At 32.1% G+C, this 24,930-nt stretch overlaps 3 protein-coding genes across 4 annotated transcripts; 2 read left to right on the forward strand and 1 right to left on the reverse strand.

The window, feature by feature from the left end:
- Positions 1 to 254: 254 nt before the first annotated feature.
- Positions 255 to 6,819, forward strand: LOC132727704 (uncharacterized). The gene is made up of 7 exons (XM_060713272.1): positions 255 to 605; positions 1,419 to 1,431; positions 2,116 to 2,186; positions 2,879 to 2,923; positions 3,553 to 3,709; positions 4,234 to 4,356; positions 5,238 to 6,819. Exons 1-7 carry the CDS (start codon positions 382 to 384, stop codon positions 5,265 to 5,267), a joined length of 663 nt encoding a protein of 220 aa, XP_060569255.1. The 5' UTR covers positions 255 to 381; the 3' UTR covers positions 5,268 to 6,819.
- Positions 6,820 to 11,303: 4,484 nt separating this feature from the next.
- Positions 11,304 to 18,146, forward strand: LOC132727707 (uncharacterized). Its single transcript, XM_060713275.1, has 5 exons — positions 11,304 to 11,428; positions 12,232 to 12,264; positions 12,554 to 12,659; positions 13,489 to 13,616; positions 17,956 to 18,146. The coding sequence occupies exons 1-5, from the start codon at positions 11,380 to 11,382 to the stop codon at positions 18,057 to 18,059; spliced, it is 420 nt and encodes a 139-aa protein (XP_060569258.1). The 5' UTR covers positions 11,304 to 11,379; the 3' UTR covers positions 18,060 to 18,146.
- An 872-nt stretch (positions 18,147 to 19,018) lies between these two features.
- Positions 19,019 to 23,555, reverse strand: LOC132727708 (uncharacterized). Of its 2 annotated transcripts, none has more exons than XM_060713277.1 (3): positions 23,325 to 23,555; positions 20,621 to 20,677; positions 19,019 to 20,052 (listed from the first exon to the last, which is right to left on the reverse strand). In XM_060713277.1, the coding sequence occupies exon 3, from the start codon at positions 20,026 to 20,028 to the stop codon at positions 19,084 to 19,086; it is 945 nt and encodes a 314-aa protein (XP_060569260.1). In that variant the 5' UTR covers positions 20,029 to 20,052; positions 20,621 to 20,677; positions 23,325 to 23,555; the 3' UTR covers positions 19,019 to 19,083. The 2 variants fall into 2 exon arrangements, with proteins under 2 accessions (XP_060569260.1, XP_060569259.1); XM_060713276.1 differs by having other exon boundaries at positions 19,019 to 20,055; positions 23,325 to 23,554.
- Between the last annotated feature and the right edge of the window lie 1,375 nt (positions 23,556 to 24,930).

Genomic DNA, 24,930 nt, shown 5'->3' on the forward strand with positions numbered 1-24,930 from the left:
GAAGTTTTATTAATATAATTCATTAAAAATATCTATTTGAAGCAGCATGCCTTGAGATTCATGCTTATTTTTCATGAAAATTTGAAAATGTATTTAAAAGCAAAATATTGAAAACATTATTATTACTATTATTTTTCTTCAAATAGTTTGGCTCACCCGGAGGAATGCAGCTTCAAAGATCTTTATGAAATTTTCCTTTATTTTCTTAAAATAACATTTTTTCCAGAAAGCAGATTTTAATTCTTGGATTTTTTTAGCTCATTAAGTAAATGAAACATACATGTATATAAGCTAGTAAAACTATAATTTTTATTTTATTGACAATCAGTTTTGTGACCAGTTAGAAGAATTTGATTATTTGAGGATAATATAATCATTAGAATGAATGGCGGTAAACCAGTCACCATGTCTATAGAGGCACAAAGTCCGATATATCCTGTTCTAACACAGCCTGGAAGCAGACTGGGACCTCCGCCAGGGGCATTTCCGGAAAATGGCGTATCAGTTCGGGTTTTGAGAGACACAAAGGAAGATGCGGAATTTGCAGCTAAATTAACTGTCGAGGCTTTCAGGGGGAAATATGTTCATACTATAACAGAAAGAAAGTATGTTTATATGTTAATATTTAGATATACTATGCTCATCATTGAGTAAAATATTTTAATCACAGAAATTTATTAAAAATCTATGAAAATTTCTTTAATTTAAAAATATTCTAATTTGGGAAAAAAACGAAAAGTTACCCATTTTAAAGGGGAAACTGCTTTTCCCCAATCGTGGGTAAAAGTTAATTTGGTTTTTTTGACACGTATATTTTTGATTGTGACCACCCATAGTGTGAAAGGGTTTTAAAAAAAAAATATTTTTCTTTGGTTTTAAAAAATCAAAACATAATTTTATATATTTTTACAAAAAGGGTGGTAAACAATTGTTTAATTTTTTTCCTAATTTAAAATTTTGGGATAGTAAATTTTCTTTAATGTTGGGCGTTTTTTCCCCCGAAAAAGATTTGAAAAAGCATATATTCAATCTTGTCTAAATTTAATTTTTACCCTTTTTTTCTTCATTAATTTATTATCAAAAAAAATTTCATTTACTCCTTTTTTTGGTATTTCATTTTAATACAGCAACTTTCTAAAAAAAAAATGACGTGGACAATCAATTTTTTCAGCAATGTAAATGAAAATGTTAAGAGACTACCCTTTAAAACGTGTTTTTAGTGTTTAATTACAAAAACTTATTTATTAGTTTTCTTATATTTGGGGGCCTTTGAGATAGTTCCCAAAAGGGTTATGGGACTTTTATTGGAAATTTTAATTATTAAGTTTTTCTTTAAAAGAAACAAAACTCACACATCAGTCCTTTTTAGAGGGGGGTTTTTAAATTAAAATATAAATAAATGTTTTTAATATTGACAGAGAAGGCAATTTTGTATTTCCCCGGCAGATTTTCACGGCGGCTTGATCAAAGTTCAAAAAATTAAAATTTCGGGGTTTTTTTAGACTAATGTAAAGGGTGTTTGTTTTAAATTTTTTTTTCGTTGCTTGTCAGGTTTCCCAAAAAGCAAATTTTGGGCATACTGTTAATAAACCCAAAGGGGCATAAAATTTCCCGGAAAAAACAATGAAAATTGTAATGTTTTATTTTTAGTATATTTAGCATTTTATATCAGAAAACATTTCAAATTTTTATATTCAAATATATCTTGAAAATATTTTCCCCCCAAAAAACAACACTTTTTCAAACGGCCCTTTTAATTTAAAAAACTGACTTATATTAATTTGGCACACTTTCGCTTATTTACGTAACTTTTTTTTACCTTTGTAGACAAGATTCCCCAAAAATTTTTTCTGGTCCCTTCAGTCTTTATAATAAAATTTTCTCAAAATTTTTGAGGAAAAAAAAGCCCAATCGGATTTAAAATGGAAAACCCTATGAAAAAATAACCCACTTTAAGGGTTTAAAATGTTTGAAATAAAAACAAAAAATTTCTTTTACAAAACTTTTTTTTTGTATTTTTACCCAAATTTTCCAAATTTTATTAAAAACAGTTGAAAAAAGCAAAAACTTTGGGGTCCCAAAATCTTTGCGTTTTTCAATCGAAAAATTTTTAAGCGGAAATTGACGGAAGCCCTGTGGGCCCTTAAAATAAAAAAACTAAAATTTAAAGGTGACTCCGAAATAGAGTAAGTTTACTTAATATTTTTTAATATAAGAATTCATCTATTTTCATGTAATTAAATGATTTATTTTTCATAGAGCTAACTAACAGTCAGGGGGATTAACTCAGTCGACAGTTGCAGGGCAGATTTTCTGAGCAACAAGTATGGACCCTTAGGTGGTGAATTGCTTCAGAACCCGGCAATGACCGTCAGAGGGTGTTTCAAAATTTAAATGTCACATTTCAGTAATGTCGCATTATAAAGTTAAGGACAAACAAAGGAGACAACAAGGTGCATTTTTTTGCAAAAGTTAATTGTAACCAAGACCGATAACTCCTTATTCATTAATTGTTAACATAGTTTTTGCAAGGCCTTCAGCGCTATGGTTTATTTTTGGTTAGAAATATTTATGGGTTTGTAATTATTTCTTTGTTTGTTGTCTTAATAGTCTTGGTTAGTTCTGGAAAGTCATGTATGTGTTACATCTGCGCTAAAATAATGCTTAATCTTTAATCTGCTTTGTGAATATGTGGTATGGATTTGCCTGTCTTTAAATTAGCGACAGTCAATTTAAAGTTCAATATAGTTTGAAAGAAATGCACTAAAATTGAGCGGCCAACGTTAAACTGAGAGGGCGTGCTTGCTTGCCTAGCTCTATACTGGCGCAAATTGCCAGTTCCAGCAGGGTAAGAGTTAATATCTTATTTCCATTGCAGAAAAGAGGATCATTTATCGGATCTGGGATGCTGGCATGGATGTAGGTGAGTCGTTTTCTTTGATCATGAATTCTAAGAGAATGCGTTTTATAACTTTGTTATTGGTCCTTTTTCTGAAAGCGGCATCTAGAAAAGTTGCCGTTCTCTCATCTAGACCTTTTTATGTTGAATCGTCCACAGTGTGACTCTCTCCAAGAACGTTATAATCTCACTGTTTAAAGACTGGCATTGTCAGTATAGAGTTATGCATTCAACGGCGGAAATATTTGACTGAAATAACCCATGTACCCCAATTTACTTGGACATTCATTTTAGTTATTTATTTAGGTATTGAAAATTGAAGAGTAGCATAATAACTATTTTTTACGCCATGTTCGATAGATAAAATAAGGACGTTTTGGACTTGTTAACCTTGAATAATGAATTGTAAGATCATTTAAGTCTTTCGTATTTACAAACAGTTCTATACTTTTTTTGGAAATCATTCAACATCACGGCTGTAGTTTTCTAAATCTACATTTACTTTTTGAATTCGATACTCAAATTCCTACTGATTTACATGTATTCACTATTCTAAAATGATAATTGTTTCCTCTATCGCAGTAAATTTCTTCTTAAAAACATGCATGTAACTAGCACAGTTTACCTCTCTTTTTTCCCTGTTAACTGTTTAGATATGGATGTTTTGGTATTGCCACGTCTGTGCATGTAGATGAAAGTTTCAAGTGTTATGTGGACCATATATGTGTTGATGAAAGCGCACGCGGAAGAGGTGTTGGCAAACTGTTAATGAAGAGAGCCGAATTCGAAGCTAGAACGAAAAATTGCTCAGTAAGTAAACATGTGAACGTGTCTTTGAGAGCGAGGCGACCGTGGCCGAGTGGTTAATGTCGTTGACTTCAAATCACTTGGGATCGAATCCCGACAGGGACCTTGGATTCTTTCATGTGAAATAGCTATCCAGCTAGCTTACGGAACGTTAGTGGTTCTACTCAGATTCTGTTCTTGTCTGAAATAATCCAGGGAGGGGCACCTAAGGCCTTCCTCCACCAGTAAAGCTAGAAAGTCGCCATATGACATATACTGTGTTGGTGCGACGTAAAACCCAACCAAGAAGAAGCGTCTCTGAGATGCTAAAATCAAAGATAAAAGCAAAAAGTGACATTCCGTATTTCTAAATTATTTTTGTAAACTTTTAATCAAGCTGCGGAATGACAAAAGTAAACTGAACTGCAATTTTAAATAAATACTTTATATACTTCAGATTTAAGGGTTTTTATTTTGAGATGAGATTTTTCATATTTTTATAGTTTTTATAATATCATTTATTTACGTGTTAATTTTGTGACAAATAGCTGGTATACCTTCACGTAACAACGACGAATAGAGCCAAGAACCTTTACGACAGAGAGGGATTCCGTGTGGTAAAGACAACAAATAGATGTAGTTGTGTAGGGTGCTGCATAGGTCCACCAGGGGTAAGATTTTAGACACATGTTTTTTTACTTTAAAGGGACTCGATTTTTTGTTGTTGTTTTTTTTACATTACGGGACTTAATTATTATTTTTGAGATTAATGTTCCATTTGATGTAGATCTAGACCAATAACTTGTGTGCAAAATTTCATGTCATTCGCTCACTTCTTTTCTTCTTTTGACCTTTCTGTGTAGTGCACAGTGCATACTCTGGTAAGATCACGGACGCAAGCATAAGATAGTTTGGTTAGCATTTAATATATTAGGGTTTTTTTTGTTTTCTTTTTTGTTAAAAGTTCATCAAATAAAATGCGTGTATCAAAGGGAAGTTATCGTTGTGTTTTTGTTAGTTGCACTGCTCAATAGTTAAAATAAATGACCAGACCAGTAAAAACAAACGTATGATAGCCAAGATTGTCAGTGATACCGATTAAGGCACATTATGTCTCAGTAATGAATTAATATTTTCTTCTTTAGAAAGGTCAAACATAAGTTTTAAAACTTTTTAAATGCGTTCAGAGCATGTTAGATGCTTTTTATCTGACGAAAATGGCTCTAAATGTAAAATATGTTATAAAGTAACAAAATGTAAACAAAGTAGTATTTTGACTTCCATACAAAAATACTAAATTACCATAAATGTACTTATTGCAAAAAAAAGAAATAAAATAAAAAAAATAACAACAGAGGAAGAAGACAGTCCTGGTAATTGACCAATGATTAACTTGATGGAAACTATAAAAGAATGCAAAAAAAAACACATAAATAAATAAAATAAATAAAAAAAAGAGAAATAAAGATGAAAGCATTTGTGCGGCTCAATGGGCCTTTAACCTATTTAATATATGCTTATATAATACATGTATACAATTTTATCACTGCAGAAACTACACGAAATGGAGAAAACCCTTTAACAGAGAATGAAAAGAAAATAATGGAACGAGTGCGACAGATGTTTTTAAAGTATAAAGACTTAAACATGATAATCGTCAATCATCGGGAAGTTTCGCCAAATTCCGGAATGGGATAAGAACAGTTCTTATATAATATTGCCGTGTAATGCAAATTAACTACATTCGTATTTGTAATTTGATATAGAAAATTATGGGCGTTGCACTTGTTTTAAATCGAATGTATTCAGAGCTCTTTACCAGGTCTCAAACGTTGTTATGTACTTTGATCGAATGTTTTCATTTCCTGATGAATTAGAACTTTTATTCAATATAATCATGATATAGATAAAGTATACCTCATTATAATACAGTGTTTGAACGCACTTAAGTAAAATATGCTTATTGAAACAGGCTAGTCACATTTGAAGATTAGTTTCTTTAACCGACTACGTTTTGCTAAGATTTAAAGAGATAGCGTTTGCTTTACCAAGTAAGTTATGTATTATTATAATACAACTTCAAACAAAAGATGTCATGGTATTGCGTAAATTTAAAAAAACATTTCCCTGCATAGGCTAATTTCGCATTTATTTAAAAAGTGATATTTTAACAATGTCTGAATGTCAGACTGAAAGATGTTTTTTGTTTGTATGTATGTAATTATTTTTTCCTGTTAAATTCGATTTCGCCAAGATTGATGAAAGTTCAAAACATTGGAGCCGCGTCACGACAAAACCAACATATTGAGTTTGCGACCAGCATGGATCCAGACCAGCCTGCGCATCCGCGCAGTCTGATCAGGATCAATGCTGTTCGCTATCAGTTTCTCTACTTGCTATAGGGTTTGTAAGCGAACAGCATGGATCCTGATCAGACTGCGCGGATGCGCAGGCTTGTCTGGATCCATGCTGGTCGCAAACCTATTATGTTGGTTTTGTCGTGACACGGCTCATTTAATGTTAATTATGTCAAATAAATGTTGTGAATGGTATTTTGTATAAGCGAATAATAAAGGGGCTATCAGTTAGTCCTATCGCAAATTGGTCGGAAGGAAAATAACAGAAAGGCCAGTTATATGAGTTATATATGTCTTTATACCGAGTTATTATGAAACAATTCTTTATGAATATGATTAGTTGTTATCATTTTAGTGTACGTAATATATAGAATAATTAAGTGAGCAATCAAATTTAATATAAAATCATTCATATTATAGACAGCAAGCAATATCACCTATCAAATTTAACATGAAACACAATGCTAAGGTACTTTTATGTTTGTTGTATGTGTTTTCTTGGCTTTTTTCTTGTTTGCATATTGTTTTGTTGGCTAATCATCGGCTGTCATCAAGTGAATTGTTTTTGTTTTGTTTTGTACGCTGTTCCTTTTTTGTTGCGTTACAGTGTCTTTTTGATGTTACACATGTATTGCATATGATGATGCCTTTTAGATGTTTTTATTATTTGTCCATTCTTATGACTTTGAAAAACGTCATTTATAATAAAAATACTGTGCAATGTGTGTTAATCAATGTCAGTTTACGTACTATGTGTTTTTATGTATAATAATAAATCTTCAAAGAACTACTAAAATTGTTTCAGCTGTTTATACTATTATTAAGATTCATCTTTAGCCCATTTACTGTCATTATTTGTGTCACTGGTAGCCTACATCGGATTTGGTCCAGTTATGACGTCACACCCTGATCCCTGGGATCGTCTGTTTTATATATAGTTAGTGTTTTAATAACTTTCTTTACTCTCGTATAAGGGTGTCCTTAAAACACTTTACGATTGGAAAGGAATGAAACTTGATCTATTTGAGTAATCTTCCTAAAAGGCAGTAGCTTTTGATAACAAAATTTCTCGATATAATGCTTCAAATGAAACTTACTGTTAACATTATAATAAAGTAGAGAGTGATCGCCCTTGATTAAGATTTTTTCCCATATTTGATAAATGCAAGTATCTGATACTCTATAGGTGATATTGTTGATTTCATGTTTTCCGAGATAGATATACACTCGATAACTTGATAGCTTGTTGATAAAATAGTAGATATGCCATGCTCTGCATGTTTCGTAAAAAGTTCATAGTCTGATTGTTCTTTACTAAAGGTACAGTGAGTTGGCCAATAACGGATCACTAGTGAAACTTTTAGTGTTTACGAACGAATGATTTTTAAATTCTTAAATAAATGTATGTAGATTTGAAGTATTTTTATTCCTCTTTTACTGTATACTTCTTGTGACTTTGTATACTGAATGCATCATGGTGCATTTACCTTTTTCAAACATCTAGTAAACATGCCAATAACGGGTCAAATCAGCCATTAGCGGATCACGTGACATACGAATGGGGGATTGTCTCAAAACACGAATTTTCTGTCTAATTCGTCTTGAACAAAGAAAATATTGCACAAATATATGTCACCCCTGAATATCAGAGTGTAAAGGGTACCACTAAGTAAAGAATTCAAGAGTCAACTGAATGATTGTGGTAAACATAGTAATGTTATGATTGTAATAATGGTGAACTAGATAACTGCTCTCAATGATTTGTGTAGGCAACAACCACAAGACAAATGGTTGACATTAAATGCATATTAATTTTTTTTTTCAAGATAACAGGGGACAAAGCAGCTCATGAAAACACCTTATATGTAAAACTTGATTAAAGTAACTGAAACCTTAATGTGTTGTTGTTGTTGTGAAACATAAGCTTTAAGTGCAATACCTAGAAATTTTCATGTTCATCTATGTGGTCAGTATGATTAGGATATACTAAATGTAAGAATAACAAAAAAAAATTTCAACATATACTGCTTTACTCCTCCTTAGAAAAATCTGCAATAAAAAACGAACAAAATCATAACAAAATACATGTACTAGTGTAAAGCAATTCTGACTATCATTCATAAAAGGCAATGTAATAATGCATTGTAGTTCTGATTGTGCAGACAAATGGATATGAACTTCTATGTCACAATTAATTGTTATAAAACAGTAGCAACAGCTTCAAAAATATGTAATTTAAGTAAAAAAGAATTCTTTATTGTTATATGTTACAGACATGTGACTGAAAAATTGTATTTTGTTGGGTTTAACGTCACACCAACACAATTTTAGGTCATAGGGCTGGACTTCTGTGTACAATATTTTTTTTTTCCTTTGGCCTTTGGAAGCATCATAATCTTAAACAATAAAACAAATTAACATTGAGCTAGCATGGATTCATTAAGTATAGTTTTACTATTTAATACTTTGACCCATTCTGTTGACCCATTCTGCATTGAGATGTCTTTGTTAGCATATGAAACAAGAGCTGTCAGAGGAGACAGCTTCACCCGACTAATCAATTACTGGACACAATATTTAAAGGAAGACAAGACTATGGACAAACTTATCATATAAATATATTTCTGTATCAACATCAAGAATCCATGTATAAGTTCAATATTTGAGTGACATATGACATGCAAGTGATCATGTCAGACAATTCCTATGCTCTAATGGAAAAGACAACAATTCGAAATCTAAAATTAATCCCTCCTAGTCCAATAAAAAGAATGATAAGAGCTAAACTTATGTGAAGTTTTAAAAGAAAATCATAGTTCAAAGAGGAAGTAACTCTTGAAATAAAACGTTGAGTAGTGACAAAGAACTGTCTGAAAAATTATCTAAAGCCTATGGGAGCGGGGGGGGGGGGGGTAAATTACAGCAATATCCATTTTAGAGTAATAAAATTAAGTAATAAAATAATTTAGTTTTATTAAATTTTTAACAAAATTTTAAGTTAAAGCATACTATATATACATGAATATACATTTGTACATTTGAAGTCACATATTCTGTAGGAATAATTCTGTAAAAAGTCTTTCACAAATCATGTTGGCGATGATGTAAAGGAACATATATTTAAAGTTTGAAGTGGATACATTGAGAAATAAAGAAGTTGCAGTAAAAAAATAAGATTTTTAATGAAAAATCTTAATCCAAGGGGAGATAATTATGGAAATAGTTTTGCCAGAGTTATCAACCTTGTCATATCAGATGTGGTTGATGATAAGGAACATTTTGATTTGAAGTTTGAAGTTGACGCTTTAAGAAAAAAATGTATATGTAAAAATATTTTACTGTAAAATTACTGCACAAAAATCTTAAACTGAAATCAGGACACAGACGCTGGGTGAGGACAAGTCTCAATATATATGTCATATAAATAGCTGAATATGAAACAAAAATATGTTCTTTGTATCTGATTTATTTAAAACAATCATTTATGATTTTATATAGTCTGGAAAAAAACTGGATACCTATATATAGCTACGTACATGTAACCTGGAACAGTATTTCACTGTTGCAGCTGTTTATACTGCATAAAATACTTTTTTTTGGCATGGACTGCATAATTCAGTTGTAATAATAACATAAATCATTTAAACTTTATATTATTTATTCATTTATTTGGTCTACAAACCAAAATTTTCTTTAAAAAATATTTTCTATAACAGGTTGGATAACTTTGAGGCGGTCCCTTCCTATAAATTGCATGATTCGCTATTGGAAAACTCGGTGCAATTCATTTGACTGGGGCTATCAAAATAATTCCTCAAGTATTTTTTAAACGGTTGGTGTTGCAGGTAGTTAACATATTGGGCATCAAATATCTACCAGCTTTGATCCAATATCTTTCGAGTGTTTATGATAAATAAGGCAACAATTTCAAACATGCGTTCTCAACGGCGCTAAATTTCACGAAAAACGGAAACGCTTGGTTAAGCATCTGAGTGAATCTGATATCAATTACACGGATGTTTACATTTTTTGTCTGCTGTCAAGTAGCTAACATCCTAATGTACATGCCTGTTTGGTAAAAACATTTTTAAGCTCAAAGTGTTTGAAAAATATTTCGTTAAATTACTGACTGATCCGTTATTGGCTATGATCCGCTATTGGCTAACTCACTGTATTCGAATTACAAAAAGAGGAGCAGATAAGGGACGAAGTACTTTTACTGTAGATAAGAATTTAAGATAAGGTTTCATGACTACACTTATTTACAAAAGTTGTAAGCATTCTAGTTTTCTAATTCTTGTGAGAACAGAAATATCTTTAATGTTCTTGTTTTAAAAATATGAACACGTAGATCAACAAGAAAGGTAGGCATTTAATGAACGGACCCCCCCCCCATATTGCAACAAAACCCAGTAACGCAGGTTCACCGGAAAGGAATCCAAACAAAACCCATACATAGCAAACTAGAGCAAAACACAAACGGGCGTTATAATAAATAATTTTATTGGTGAAATCATAAAAACCAACCATAATAGAACTGTCATCACATGAATTTTATTGCTACTTTAGTTTAATTGTCACTTAGGTCATTTGGCGACCTCTGGTGTCCTTCTGTGCATTATTTCAGGCACGAACGGGCACCTGACTGAGTAGAACTGCCGACATTCCTAGCTTCCTCACATGAAAGAATCCAAATCCCTGATGGGATTCGAACGCACAGCGATGAGGGACAAGTGGTTTGAATTCAACGACCTTAACCACTCGGCCACGGACGCCCGATTTGGCGTTCTATGAGTAAAAGACCTTCACACTACCATAATCTAAAACACCATTCGAAGTGCCATAAGTGTAATAGGCTGGTTTAGCGTCGAATCGGAATTTATATCCTTTATTCAACATAATGACACAAATATGACTAAAAAGCACAAATGAGCCGTGTCACGATAAAACCAACATAATGGGTTTGCGACCAGCATGGATCCAGACCAGCCTGCGCATCCGCGCAGTCTGATCAGGATCCATGTTGTTCGCTATCAGTTTCTCTACATGTTATAGGGTTGGTAAGCGAACAGCATGGATCCTGACCAGACTGCGCGGATGCTCAGGCTGGTCTTGATCCATGCTGGTCGCAAACGCACTATGTTGGTTTTGTCGTGACGCCGCTCAAATGTGTTATATTCAAGTCTTGGCTCATTTGAAAGCATTTTGTAGGTGAGTGTACTTTGTAGGTGAGTGTACTTTGTAGGTGAGTGTACTTTGTAGGTGAGTGTACTTTTGGCACCATGTATATTGTTAGACTAAGTGAAAAACAAGATAAGAATCAACTCGAGCAGAAGGATGTATCTGTTTTTAACTCTTTTAACTTTAAGTTTCGTAGGAATTAATGGTTTGTAAACGTTCCAATTGTGATAAATTATTTTTAGCTTTCAGCCAAGATACAGCACTAAATCATCTTTTGATATCGATTGTAATAACGTTTTTATTCTGTTTAAATAAAACCGGCGATTTTTTACTGATTTGTGTTCTGTTAAAAAGTTGATTGTTTCTATCTTTCTTAAGAACAATGATGAATAAGTTTTAATAATTTTGTTCACATCTCATTTATACTTTATGGCCGATGAATGAAAATGAAATATTGGTGCTTGAATTCAGGACACACACATTTTATTTAGGGTCCAAAGACCATTTTTTCACGAAAAAGTGTCGCATTGAAGGTCCACAATGATTACCCTATGATCATATCTGCTGATGTTTTCCAAAACTCTTTATTTTGCTATCTATTAATTACAATGCTGAAAGGAGTCCAACAGGACAGATGCAGATACAATAATCAAGCCGAGCAACTTTCCAATTTGGTCTTGTTGGGTGTTCTTCAGGATTTGAAAAAGAATACTTCTACAATGCTCGTGCGAAAGAAATATACAAGTGTATTGTTTTAAAAGCAAATGACGCATACATCAAATCATTGCTAAACAGTTTATACCCTACATAATATTTTGTTCTGAAAATTTTTATTTTGTTTACGTACAAAATTCATGTCCGTTTAAATTGACTTAAAGACATTCTTCGAGAATCAATCATGACATTATGGAACCAATATAATTTTACGGTTGATTTATTTTATAAAACTATTTCATTAAATATAGATTTATACAACGGTTTATTTAAATAATATTTCTTATTCCGTAGGATTTGTGGACGATGTAAACGCTGATAGAATTGGTAAGTGTTTCAAGCATAAAAGCAAGTTTATTTTAGGATTGTTTCTAATGGAAAATAATATCATGTTATATTTCTCACATTTTGCCAACACTGCTTTTAATTGATTCATATTCCGAATGTAGTAATGTCTTTGATATAATCACGGTAGAAACGGTCAAGCGACGGAATGCTGATGTTGCTTTTTTTCGGAATTTCCCCCAAAGTGCCGCTTAACTGTTTTCGGACTAAAATATCCTAAGTTTGCCCAACAGTTATCATGTTGATGTCAAGAAACTTACTTTATTTCTAGGACTTAACCTGCTACATAAATGTTTGATGAGTTATCAAAACACAGGCAACAATGATTTCGCAACATGCATGGCACAAACAAGTATGCCAGATATGGACCTTTGCGAGTAAGTCAATAATATGCATAGTTGTATTTATAAACATATTGTTGAGAATCTCTCCGAATATACACAAATTTTTCCCTTGGAATTAAGGAGCGTAATTGGGAGCGTAATTAAGTCCTATTAATTTATATGGTTTAGGAGTATATATAGGAACGCTGATCTCGGATCACGTGCTCCTCACCTTGTAGTGTTCCAAGTAGAATGAGTAACTTACCATTGTAATTTTGAGATACTTCACCAGCAGCGAAGCTAAAAAGTCGTCATGTATTGTTAATATTTTTGTGTGACTTAAAGGCACATTATGCCTCAGAAACGATTATATTTTTACTTTTTTAGAAAGGACAAACATGAATTTTAGAATTTAGAATTGGTTAAGAATTGGTTTTAGATCATGCTAGATGCTTTGTTACTTGAAGAAAGTAGAAAAGTGAAATAATTTGTCTTAAAAGTTGCGAAATGTAAACAATTTGGTATTTTGTCTTCCGTGCAAAATACTTAAGCTTATTGGATGAACAAAATCAATCAGGTCATTGGCCATGAGTAATATATAGGAAAGTATATAAAAAATAAAAAGTTTTTGAGAAATAAAAATGAAGTCATTTTTTAGGCATAATGGACCTTTAAAGGGCCAATAAGCCTAAAAAAACGCTAAGCTTTTTACTTTCGTTTCCAAAAAACATTACTCATAATTGTATACATGTACACAAATAAAACTTCACTTTACTGTATGTTACATCCTTAATTACAACATACAGGATCTTTAAAATTATATCTGATATGCGTTTAGTGAGATTTTACCTCACTGTGAATCCAATATTGATATTTTTTTCAGATTAACACTCAATGGTTTCCAATGCAATCTTGACTTTATTATGAAGACATGTCCCTCAAGTGCACTAGTATACAAACAGTACAACTATCACACTGTCAGAGCGTGTAATTCAACGTTCGATCTTCCAGGTAAGTCAGCTACTTATCTCATAATGAAGAAACGCCTTGATTTACTACGTCACAATGTCATTCTTTTTCCTCGTCACTGTTCTTTAAGATGTATAATCATGAACCTTGCCGTCAACAAGCTAAAGTTCATATTCAGAACGTATAACCGTACCGGCGATGACAGACTGCTGCAGTAATGACAGAAATCTAAACTTTACTGATTACTACATGTCTACAGGTTATAAATTTAGTAAGTACATCTATATTACACAAATAAGATCAATTTTATTCCTATAGACTTACAATTCATTAACTGGAGAACCTATACGGTAATATTAGGCTCGTTTTACTATTTCATACAATACTTTGAGCGAATTTAACATAGCAGCTTCGGAATAATTGTTTTTATCAAATATCTAATGTTTGAAAAACATGAAGGCAATTCGTGTTTTACACATAATCATCAGTTAGTGTATCTACCCAGTGTGCCTTTTTTGAGAATGTTATAGGCGTCCAAACTAGCCCGGTCGAAGTGGAAATGCTACAGTTGCAGGCAGACATGTATTTTCGATGCTGCCGATGGCCAATGAAAAGCTCTGAAAGTGGTTGACATTCTGAAAGAGAATCAAGATCACACTTTTATTGATTTATTTATTCGTACCGTGCATTTTCCACAATTGAAACATTAAACTATTACTTTCTCATGACAGACAAGATAATTATGATAGAAGCATCAAATAAGCTTTTTAATTGAATCCTAGTTATAGAAAAAGGTTAACTACGACCCAATTGTATCATAAATAGAGCAATTAACATGAAAATATTTAATTTCCTGTGTATAAAAGTAAGCCTTAATTTTTTATGTAACTCACTGTTGAGTTCATATACAGAGAGTTATTTTTTTATATTTCAATGAATGTAATGTAAAATCGCGATGGACTTCGTTTGAATTTAGAGTGTGTTTACTGTGTGTTATTAAAAAGCGTTTCTTCATGCACTTATTGCATTGATAACTCTTCAATCTTGAGAAAATATTAAAATGAAAGTTTAAAGGCTTATGCTACAGTTACATATACATATAGGTATATTAAAAACTGTATTATACACAATATTTTGAAACTTTGAATGACCTTAGAATATATCTATTTTAAACTCGAGATATTTTGAACAAAAGACAACAATTTTCACAGAGTTTTTCCGATGCTGCCATTTTTAACACGCTTTTAACATTTTATGAAATTACTTGATATTATTCCAATTTAAGTGACCGTGAGTCTGTAACATAGAAATATTTGCATAAAATAAATATACCAAATAAGTTTATTACCAAGCTGTAGTAATCAGTAGGTCATCATTGCAGCAATCTGTCATCATTTGCGCCTGTTATACGGTGTGGTCCGACGTGTTTGACCGGAAGTTGTGTAAATATGACAACTCTAAACAACATTGCACCTTTACTCTGCTGAAGCCGAGTCAGGCTGAACATCCGTGCAGTCTGATCAGGCTCAGTACTGTTGGCTGACTAACTCCTTAAAATTTCTATCTTCATATTTTAAGATTGATATTGGAGAGTTACAAAAATGAAGGCTTGATAGTCCATTTCACAAATTCAGTAGGCCAAACATTAGGCTTGGAAATTTTTCTGTCGTACCAGTGTCAGCACTGTTGGCTTCTCAAGTTTAAATTATTTTCTGCCTTGCAGCCCATCACATGACCTTTACGGCAGTTTAGAAATTAAATGCGTAATTTGGCAAAAATGCCCCCAGGTTAATATTTGCAAAGTGTGAAATATATCTGCATTTTAAAAAAACGTTTTTGAAACGTTCGTGTTTCCCAGAAATGAAGTTATTCTATTATATACATTAATTGAAAAGTAGAAAATACTTTAAACTCAAGATTTTCCTATAAATAAAATATGATTATTTTAAAACTTCAAAGCGAACTTAAAAGGACGAAAACTGATAACCCGTTTGGTTTGCATTACTGCGGCTGTATATAAACCAATTCAAAATATATCTGTGAAGATTAGCCTCCTTATAAATTATGATAAGGAAATGGCATATTTTCAAGTCTGCCCTTTGTTAAAAGGGCGGACAACTCTTTGTCCCTTTCTCGTATGAGAAGGGGAATCCTGTGATGCGTGTATGTGGTCGCACGGTCACTTTCCTCTCAACACTTCCTCGATGCGTGTATGTGGTCGCACGGTCGAAATCTCTTTTACTAAAAAAAACACCAAAAAAACTTTTTCGGCCAAATCTTAGTTTCAATTGTATTCCTATTAGATACAACTAATTTCGATTTTTAATTTTCTTTAGGACAGGCACGTTTACAACTCTACATAAAGAATTTTTAAAGCCTACTTAGGGGAAATGAAATTATTATTAGGACTATATGTAAGCTTGCAAAACCTTATTAGGAATAAAAGAAATCTTAATTAGTACTATGTTATAAAACAAGGCACTGATTAGGTTTTTATTTCTTCTAATATTTTTTTTTTAAACTTCTAATTAAGACATGCAAAGTCCTACTTAGTTTTTTCAATTAATTTCTCCTAATTTGTAGTTAAATTCAAATAAGTCTTTAATTTCTCTTGATTAGCCTTTATAAACCCCCTTATTGTGATTAACATACTTCTAATTAGGATATTTAATTCCCCTAGATAAGGAGAAAAAATGTTCTAACTAGGTTAAGGTCAATGACTTCAAACCACTTGCCTCCCACCGCTGTAAACCCGAACTCCGACAGGGACTTTGGTTTCTTTCATTTGAGGAAGCTATCCATATTGGATCTACTCAGGTGCCCGTTCGTGTCTGAAATAATGCACGAAGGGACATATTGAGGTCTTCCTCTCCCAATTAAAGCTGAAACGTCGCCATATAACCTATTCTGTGTCGGAACCAAAAGGCTAATTTAATTTATAATAAGAAGTTCTTTTTATTTTCTTAGAACAAATTTAATATTCTATTTAACGAGTTTAATTAGATAACTACCCAAAACAAGATTATAGGTGTACCGATTGACAACTCGGGTTTCTACGCCATCTCCGTGACATGTGTCATCTCTCAACGTTTAACCGTTGGTGACCAGATTCATTTTCTGTATGATATTCAATTATTCTGCTATTTAAACCTATTATACCAACGCAATGAATTGTTAAAACTGAGAAAGAAAGAAAAGAAAACATACAGAAAAAACATTCTTGTATAAGGAATTGTATGACTAAAATATACAGTTGAATAGATATGTTTTAATATGTTGACAGGTGCCAACGTGGTCTGTGCATAGTTCACACACTAACGATAAAAACTTACGATGTCTGCCACTTGTACTTTCAATTCGCTGGTCTTTCAAATTTAAGAAACTTATAGAAGACATAATTGAGCCGCGTCACGACAAAACCAACATAATCAGGATCCATGCTGTTCGCTTACAAACCCTATTACAAGTAGAGAAACTGATAGCGAACAGCATGGATCCTGATCAGACTGCGCGGATGCGCAGGCTGGTCTGGATCCATGCTGGTCGCAAACCCATTATGTTGGTTTTCTCATGACACGGCTCATATTTAGTCAAGCTGTAAATCGAATGATTTTGACTGTTTTTATCATTTTCTGTACACAACAAAAACATTGAAAAGCGGATTCTCCAAGAACCGGATCCTCTGAAAACCGGAATCCTTCAAAACCGGACGATTATGAGAGTCTCGTATATATCTATGTAGTCGTAGGAAAAAAACCCTCGTTGTTATGTTTGTAAATGTTTGTAATATGAACGTGATGTATCATCAAAGAAATGCATTTGTTTGTTATGTAGTCGAAGACTGTTCATGCATATGATAATTAATATTATTATTATTATTATTATTATTATTATTATTATTATTATTATAAGATGCCAATGTTTCATGTCTTTATTTAAAAAAAAAGCGAAACAAACACAAACACAAACCTTAGTATGATGAAATCAATCGCATCTTTTCGGCCCTTTCCATTATTAATAATTGTCGAAGTGTTCCGACTGGAAAGCTATATCATAGATATGTATTGACGCAATGTCTCTACGGCTATTTTCAAGGGAAACGTATTATTCCTTTTATTGTATTTGAATGTCTTCGCGAATTTTACAGAATGTAAAAGGAAAATTACACGAGTGTGGTGGTATTCTTGTGAATTAAATCAATCTCGTTGAACTACGTGCGTCTGTGGTGCAACTTTAGCGATGCTTTCGATACAACCAATCGGAAATATTACCTTCGTTTTATAAAAGTATTATCGTCTAATATATAAACTTAAAATCATAATATTACATACATATTTTATCGAAATCATACATCTTTAAGTTGTATTTTTTGTCACTTCAGGAAACAATTACCCAATTGTATCTTCAAGCGAAAACAACAGAATATCTGTCTACGCAGTTGGTCTTGCTTTGATGGTATCTCTTGTGCACATTGTTTTCCTGTAAGAAATACTAGCGGTAACTTATGAAGGCGTGACGTCACCGACTACAATGTAACGTCATTTAAAATAAAAATATATTTATCTAATAATTCTTATTGTTTTATTTTGTTTTGCTTATTGTAAGAGAAGGCTCGAGCTACAGTCTCAAACAAGTCTAGCTGAAGGCCTAATAACATCTAAAAATTGAAACATTATAAAAAAACATGGATCGACAATCCAAATACACAATCTGCGTGTTTAGACTTGGACGTCATATAAATACGAAATGAGAAATAGAAATATACAAATAACAGTTTCAACGAACTTTGTAACAAATGTTTATTTCAGTTAAGTTTATCTAGGATTTTTCCACATATATGCTACCTTAAATGTTATGTCGGTCATGCGTAATATTAATGTAAAGCTGAGCTAATGTACGACGTCTGACGTCTTTGACTGTTGGACATTTAAAAAAAAGGCGATACACTTTGCAACTTAATTACATTATTTTTTTAAAGGTGATTTTAATAGGTAACAATAGGAATTGTGGTGTTTTTCAGCTTAAAGCTGCATGCCTCCAGATGAGCCAAAATATCAAAAAAAAATAACTTTAGAAAAAACTGCTCAAATTTTATGAAAAGTAAAATGATTCAAGATTCAAGTAATAATATTTATAAGCACATTTGTATTGTGTTTCTAGCCCAGTCTATGTGCGCATATATTAACCACTGATTGGTAATTTATGTGAAAAAATGTGCCGTTTGCAATGTTTAAATTAGTTTCTTTGTTCACTTCACATAATTGTACTTTTATATACATTTTCAGAATTTTCATGAAAATTAGCGTGAATCAGGAGGCATGTTTACAATATTCCCAGACAACAATATTACGAAACTGCGATTTGCACCACCTTTAAAGTTAGAGTTTAAACAAGTTTTAAATTGTGAACTTTTAAAAAAGAACACAAAGAATACATTATATCAAAAAATAATCTCTTTAATAATCAATACTAATATCACAGATTGCCATGCATAATGTTTTGTTATGGATCATAAAATGTTGCATACGGCGGATGAATGTGAGTTAATAGGGGTAGAACTTGGCACTCCTTGAATTTTCTTCACAGTGTAATCCCCTGAATATTTAAGAAGGTGAAGCACATGTTTATGGCCGTACTTTAACGCTGCACCATAAAGAGTCAATGGACAATATGGTTCGAAAAAGTTTTCTCGATGGGAATAGTCTTTTGAATCTAAATCAATACTAAAATGTTGAAGCAGAGAATACATTTTCTCAGCGTCACCTGCGATGGTTGCGTGCGCAAACTCTATAGTGACCTCGTTGTCTATTAGCACTTTTACTATTTTATCTTGAGCACCTTTTTCTTTTGCATATTCTATCAATGACTTGTTGTTTTTCTGTATATTTATTCTTGCCCAGGATTTTACTAGAACGTTAACTTTAAATGCGTTGTCTTCTTCAACTGGTGTCCAGTAACCTGGGGCGAATTTCCGGTACGCGGCTCTGAATTCATATTCGACTGGACCGGAACAGGAAGTTATGAGATCGAGGTCATTTTCTATATCACAGGTGGCGCCGCACTTTATGAGCGCGATCATGAGTTCTAACAAGTGCATTTTTATTGACATATGCAATGGAGTAAGTCCAGCTTTATTCACTACATCTAAATCTATGTCAGCGAAAGACAATTGGTATACATAAGGTACATATTTTGCCTCAGTCATTGGACTAGCTTCGGCCATTATCACATGTAACAAACAGTTGCCGCTCTTTTCACATTTAATGTTTGGATTGCATCCACTTTTTATTCTATTCAATGCTCGTCCTAAGTTTCTTTCACAAATTGCCATGTAAATTCCATTCTGACAGAATTCAGGAGACAAGCCAAGTTTATCGCTGGGAAAATCTCTGACAATGAAATGGGTTGGCTCCCGATTTTTGTTATAAATGGCGGGGACTTGTACCACCTCCATTTCTTTACCGCGCCTCCCTGTCGTCTGCTGGAAAAATGAGGAAACCGCATTACATAAAATTATATCATTTTTAATTTCATGACGGGGCATACTCATATTTTGTAAAAAAAATACCAAAATCATTTGCTTTTTATGGTAATGAACTACCATATTTAATTCATTAAAAATGAAATTTCTCTTGTTCCAGATAATTTCATCTATAGACAAGTTTGCTTAACGTTGCTTTAAGATGTCGTAAAAAACAACAACACTCGTTTCATAGTCAAAAAATTGTTGTTGTTTTTTTTTAATTATTGAGAATGGATTTGTTAAGTATTCTGTTGACGGTTTTAGTGACAGCACAGCCCTGTTTTTTTTTCCTTCAGAACTATATTTTTGCAGATATTTGCAAAAATGGACAGTAAAGAAAAACGACAGGACATTTGTTCATTCAATTATGTTATTGAACGCAGGTCCATGAACAAACTGACAATGAACCTACACAATAACGCCAATTAACCGGCTGATAATAAATTATTCATAATGGTAAAATAAACTGAAAAATACACATGCTATAAATAAAAGTACAAAAGCAGAAGGAAAAAACAATTACCTTAATGATTAACTATTGTGCATTTATTCCACGAAACATGCCAGCATTTCATTTGCCCTGAAATAAATACAAAAATATATTCTTCTATAAGACATATTATCCTAATGGGAAAAAATCCAGATTCGTTACAATGCTCAAATGTAATCCTTCAGGATAAATCGGATATATCCGACCATCTTCGTTACTTTCCGTTAATATTCATCTCTTGGACCCTTATATGATTTTATAAATAATTTCATGGAAATTGCCGTAAAGGGCCGAACTTACAATACCTTAATTTTATAGCCCTTAGTTTACACTAATATCGATTTTGTAATTTTCTCAACGGGACGTTGGTGGTAGGATAAAAAGAAAATTCTATAAATATTTTATTAAGCTGAGAAATTCCTCTTGTACCGTTTCCTTTCATGTTGTGTTTCTTCTATCTTTTGAAACAAACATTAAACGCTTAATAAAGGACATGTACTTCAATACTTGAATGGAATAACGGCATTTAATCATCATATTGAATCATTGATCTAGTTATATTTATAGTATGTAAGTGTCATTCTAAAACAGTTATGTTTTCTTATAAAAATAATAGAACTGTGATTATTTTCTTTACATATTTGAGTTATAGCACTCATTATAGCACTCATTTAAATATTCGATCCCACTTCGGTTTTGTCCGTTTATTTTACGAGAATTAATATGGAGTATATCACTAACGTTTGGAAAACTACCACTAACTTAATGAAGGTTCTCGTAACAATCGCAATAGCACAGTCGGTTAAGTGATTACCTAATGCATGAGAGGTCCGAAGTTCGATCCCTTCTTTTGACATTCTTTTTAGACTTATTCTCTCTTTATTTTAGGTATATTTTAAAGAAAATTGTCAAGCGCTTGCAAAATTGTCTACACGGAATGAAACAACTAAGAAACACTGAATTGTTCCATTTTGTATTTTATTTTACTGCACAGAAATTACATTTATTGATTATAATCCGAATGAATTTTCAGTATCAATTATATACAAAAATATAGTATTTACAAAAGAGTACAAAACATATTAAAAACAGAACAACCATAACTTCAAAAAATTTGAAAATAGTTATGAATAAGAAAAAAAAACAAAAAAACACTGTACATACAATGTCTCGATCTTACAACATGTAAGACATTTTGATATTATTATATACCCGTGGTTTACCCTATTGCGCTATAACGGTCAGTATAACTAATTAATGGAAACTAGATGAATTTAATCACATTTTACTGCGTACCTCTCACGGAATTTACCGAAAATTTATCGAATATTAATATATTCTGTGCATTGACCGTATAATGAGTATGGAATTGACAGGTTAATAAAATCAAACAATACTATTTATCTGGCTGGAATGATTTGATTATACATAAACAAATGGTGATGATGTTTTGATGAAGATGATGATGAGGATGATGGTGATGATGGTGATGATTATAACAATAAGGTTATGTTAATTATTATTATAAGGATACTAGATCTACAGTGACTTATACACAATAGCAAGGATAATGAATATCACCGGCGATGATAATGATGATGATGATGATGATGATGATGGCGATGGTGATGATGGTGATGATTATAACAATAAGGTTATGTTAATTATTATAATAAGGATACTAGATCTACAGTGACTTATATACAATAGCAAGTATAATGAATATCATCGGCGATGATGATGATGATGACAAACGGCAACGATGGCAACGAAAAGTATTATACAAACATTATATCAAAGGAAGACTTACATTTGAAAAACAACATTAAAATCGTTTACTTAAGAGAAATACTTAAATCCGTTTATACCTAACTTCGGTATATTTTTCATTCTTTAATGGAAAGTTAACCGTAGAATAAAACAATGGGTGTTTACATGTATAATAGCTATATAGCATATATTCTTCAACCACTAGAAAGCTAATTGAATTAATTTTGCCCTGGCACCGACCGCATGTAGCGGATATTTGGTCAATATATACAAACATTCAAACTTCTATATACAAGTAGGTCAAAATATACTTAAAACGATTTGGATCAATTTCGTTTTATCATTTGTGACAAACTTGTTCACAATCAGGAGAGGATTGTCTGGTCTTTTTCATCCAATGTAGATAACAAAGGCCATTTATTAAACATGTAAAATCTATAATTTTATCTTATCCGATTTGAAACCGTTTGTTTACCTTAGTCAGACTCGACGCATTTTTTAACAGAAATTTGCATATTGTACTCTTTGAACAACTTTAAGCAAATAATTTCATTAAATTTTATGGGTAAATGTATATTTACAATAACACACAAAGAGATACGCCGAAAACAAAATATAAACAATGGAGTAGAACATATTTCTCATTTACTTTTTTTTAAAACAAAAGAGTGAAATATTCATACCCAAAGTTAATACACTAACTAAATACAACGATATATAAAAGTTCCATTGAAGTAATGTTTTTGTTATATCTTTAGATATATTGGTTTTTTTTTAAAAAAAGATAGAAAACATGAAGCAAATGGTTAAACTAAAGTAACTAAAATAAAGGTTCTCTATGATTAACTGTTTTCTTATGCGTGGTTCAAACGAGGTTATCCGCGTTTATCATCATATCTTTGAGTGGAAATGTTAATCTAAATCTAATCAAATTCTCGTGCTAAGTGTAAAATGAAATGATCTTTACCTTGTCCGACTTCCTTAAATAACATTCCAAAGTTATATGCATTTTGCACTCCACCATATATATATTTAAACCGTATTTTCCCCCACCTATTGATAGACTTAACACGTTGAAATACCTTGGGATCCAATAGTTATTTCAATGTACGTTTATACAAAAGTTTATTGAAAAGATTATTTAAACTTAATTTGTTCATGCCAAAACTTGAACGATTTCCAATAGTTAAGCTTACTTTGTAAACGGAATGTATAAAAAACACGATACCATACCGTACACAATTAAAACGCGGCGGTAATTGAAGAAAATAAAACCATGCGTGTTAAAATGTTGTTCTTTAATCTATATATTCAATGAATTGTGAGAGTTATACATCTAACAATGGCAGTTTTTGGATATAAAGTCATGAAATCAATATTTTGTAAAACATAAATACATTGACAATTTATGTGTAACCTTCAACCAAGCCATCACTTTTATTAAAAAGGACTCGGAAAACTCTTTAGCCTCGATTTATTTATCGTCAAAACATATGTTAAGCAATTATGCAAGTAAAACGATAATGAAGATAATAACCATGATTAACGATAAAAAAAAGTGATGATGATGATAATGATGGTGATGATAATGGTGATGATGATGGCGGTGATGATAATAATGATGATGATGAAAATGATGATAATAATGATAATGATGATAATGATGATGATGATGATGATGATGATGAAAATGATGATGATGAAACACTTATCACCCGAGTAGGACCAAGAGATATGTCCGGCGAGCCTATTCGAACACAGCCGTTCTGCCTACAAGTAACCAATGTTACAATAACCATCATTAAAATACCCTTCGCTCCTTAACAAAAAATGTAGTATACAAAAAAGAGTCAATCTCTCCCCTTTAACTTAAATTAAAACAAACTATTAATGTAACCCATCACGCAGACTTTTTCTCAATTGCGTGAACTTCGCATTAAACGCGAGAACGCTATTTTAAGAAGTAAACATAGCTATAGTATTAAAAATTACTGACCACAGAAGTCAGATAATATGCACAAGATGGAGCTGGTAAAAGAGGCAAGTTTATGTCATGAACATTAACATCCCTAAATTCCAACCTGGATTCAAACTCATGACCTCCCACATCCTAGGCGAGCATGTTAGACTTCCAATAAAGTTATAAGGAAAAAAGTCAGGAGCAAATGGCATGGCATGCCTTACGCCAAAAATTCAAACTTCAGAGAAAAAGTGTCCTAATTTTTTTTTAAGTAAACAGATTCAAGATTCAAAATCCAGTACATCAGAGTTTCCATATTTCAAAAACTGCGAAAAACAGCACGATCTATTACTCAATAACGCTCTATCACATTTAGATAGTATATGATGAGTGGATTCCATTATGATTGTTCATTACTTTCATTATATTCCTACTGACAAATTGTAAAACATGTATAATTATAAAATGGAATTCTTTTCTTTAATGTAAAAAAGGGGCACAACTCTTGCTGCCATTTCGGTTATATTTATTAATCCTTATTTCCCTTCTCATGAATATGTTCCGAAATAGAAAAAAAGCGATTTTACAGTTATATGAACCCGGACGAACTTAC

The sequence above is a fragment of the Ruditapes philippinarum genome, unplaced genomic scaffold (genome assembly GCF_026571515.1).
Source record: "Ruditapes philippinarum isolate M1 unplaced genomic scaffold, ASM2657151v2 ctg11192_1_1_1_1, whole genome shotgun sequence".
In the NCBI taxonomy this organism is placed as follows: Eukaryota; Metazoa; Mollusca; class Bivalvia; order Venerida; family Veneridae; genus Ruditapes; species Ruditapes philippinarum.